This window comes from Panthera pardus, unplaced genomic scaffold (assembly GCF_024362965.1).
Source record: "Panthera pardus isolate Hobbes unplaced genomic scaffold, ASM2436296v1 HiC_scaffold_12, whole genome shotgun sequence".
Lineage (NCBI taxonomy): Eukaryota > Metazoa > Chordata > Mammalia > Carnivora > Felidae > Panthera > Panthera pardus.
In genome coordinates, this window is record NW_026526677.1 from 14,635,315 (window position 1) to 14,636,959 (window position 1,645).

General features: G+C 39.1%; 1 protein-coding gene across 1 annotated transcript; it reads right to left on the minus strand.

The window, feature by feature from the left end:
* Nucleotides 1-213: 213 nt before the first annotated feature.
* On the minus strand, nucleotides 214-1,146 carry LOC109245192 (olfactory receptor 5D13-like). Its single transcript, XM_019412507.2, has one exon. The coding sequence runs from the start codon at nucleotides 1,072-1,074 to the stop codon at nucleotides 214-216; it is 861 nt and encodes a 286-aa protein (XP_019268052.2). The 5' UTR covers nucleotides 1,075-1,146.
* Nucleotides 1,147-1,645: the final 499 nt, after the last annotated feature.

The following is a 1,645-nucleotide window of genomic DNA, read 5'->3' on the forward strand; positions in this document are numbered from 1 at the left end:
TTTTAAAATTAGTGTGTGAGTGTTGATCAGCTCTTAATTGACTAGACTACATTTGATGTATCCTTCCCCACGATAAACCATTTGTTTTCAGGGTAACTCTATAAACTCAATCTTCAATGACTTAAAAAGGAATCGGAGATTTACGTAGGTGGTCAAATGGTCATGTGTACTAACTCAAAAGTCTTTACGTGACAAGCCACTTTACATTATGTGTCACGATAATTTGGTATTGATTAACTTCTTGATTGTCTCCTTCACATCTTTGTTCCTGAGGCTATAGATCAGTGGGTTCAGCATGGGGATGACCACAGTGTAAAAGACAGAAGCCACCTTGACCATGAGCCATGAACTTCTGGAATTGGGAACACAGTACAGGAAGAGAATGGTCCCATGGAAGATTGTGATAGCGGTCAGGTGGGAAGCACACGTGGAGAAGGCCTTGTGGCGCCCCCCAGTGGAAGGCATCTTCATGACAGTGATAAAAATGGAAACATAGGAGAGCAGAATGATCACCAGGCTGCTTATTTCATTGAATGTGGCAGAGATTAAAATAATCTTCTGGCTCATGTAGGGATCAGAGCAGGACACAGAGATGATGGCGGCATGCTCACAGACAAAGTTATTTATGATATTATTTCCTTTGAAGGATAATTTCAGTAGAAAGTAAGTAAGAGTCAGGGAACACACTATACCCCAGGAATATGATGCATACACCAACAAGGAACAAAGTTTCTGAGACATGACAACTATGTACAGAAGAGGGTTACAAACTGCCACAAATCGGTCATATGCCATCACGGCCAACATGAAGGTTTCTGTCACCACGAATATGCACGCAAAGAAGAATTGCATGATGCAGCCTGTGAAGGAGATGGTTCTGTCTTCCACAATCAAGTTTTCTAATAGTTTGGGTGTGACTACTATAGAGTAACAGAAATCAACCAAAGATAAATGGCTGAGAAAAAAGTACATGGGGGTGTGGAGTTTGGGATTGATCTGGATAATCATGATCATGCCCAGATTTCCCAAAACAGTGACTGTGTAGATGGTCAGGAATACCAGGAACAGGGGCATCTGTAGTTCTGGATATTCTGAAAAGCCCAAGAGAATGAAAGTGACTTCAGCACTCTGGTTTTCTTGGTTCCTGTGGACAAAACAAGAAAATTGACTCAGAAAAGTCAGAAACAAAATCCAGATAAGGAAGGTTAAAATGAGGAAATAAGGAGAAACTTAGTGATTATCCATAAATAGTCTTGTAGAAAATACTTGATTTCAACCTTTATTTTTAAAGTTAGAATTTACTAAAAAAAAAAAAAAAAAGAAAACAAAAGAAAAATGAAGTTAGAATTTGCTAATATCACAATTACAGGGTAAATATGAAATTTGCACAAATAGAATAATAAAAGACGGCAGTCAAGAGAGACAGAACAAAAACAGAATTGCCCCTGATATATTTCGAATGATCATACCCAGTATCTTCAGAGGCAGGTGACTTCATGAGAAAGACCAGTCTGATTTATTTCATGAATCAGAATTTAGTTAAAATGCTGGTCTTAGGAGAACCTGGGTGGCTCAGTCAGTTGAGCATTTGACTTCGGCTTAGGTCATGATCTCGCAGTTCATGAATTTGAGCCCATGTCAGGCT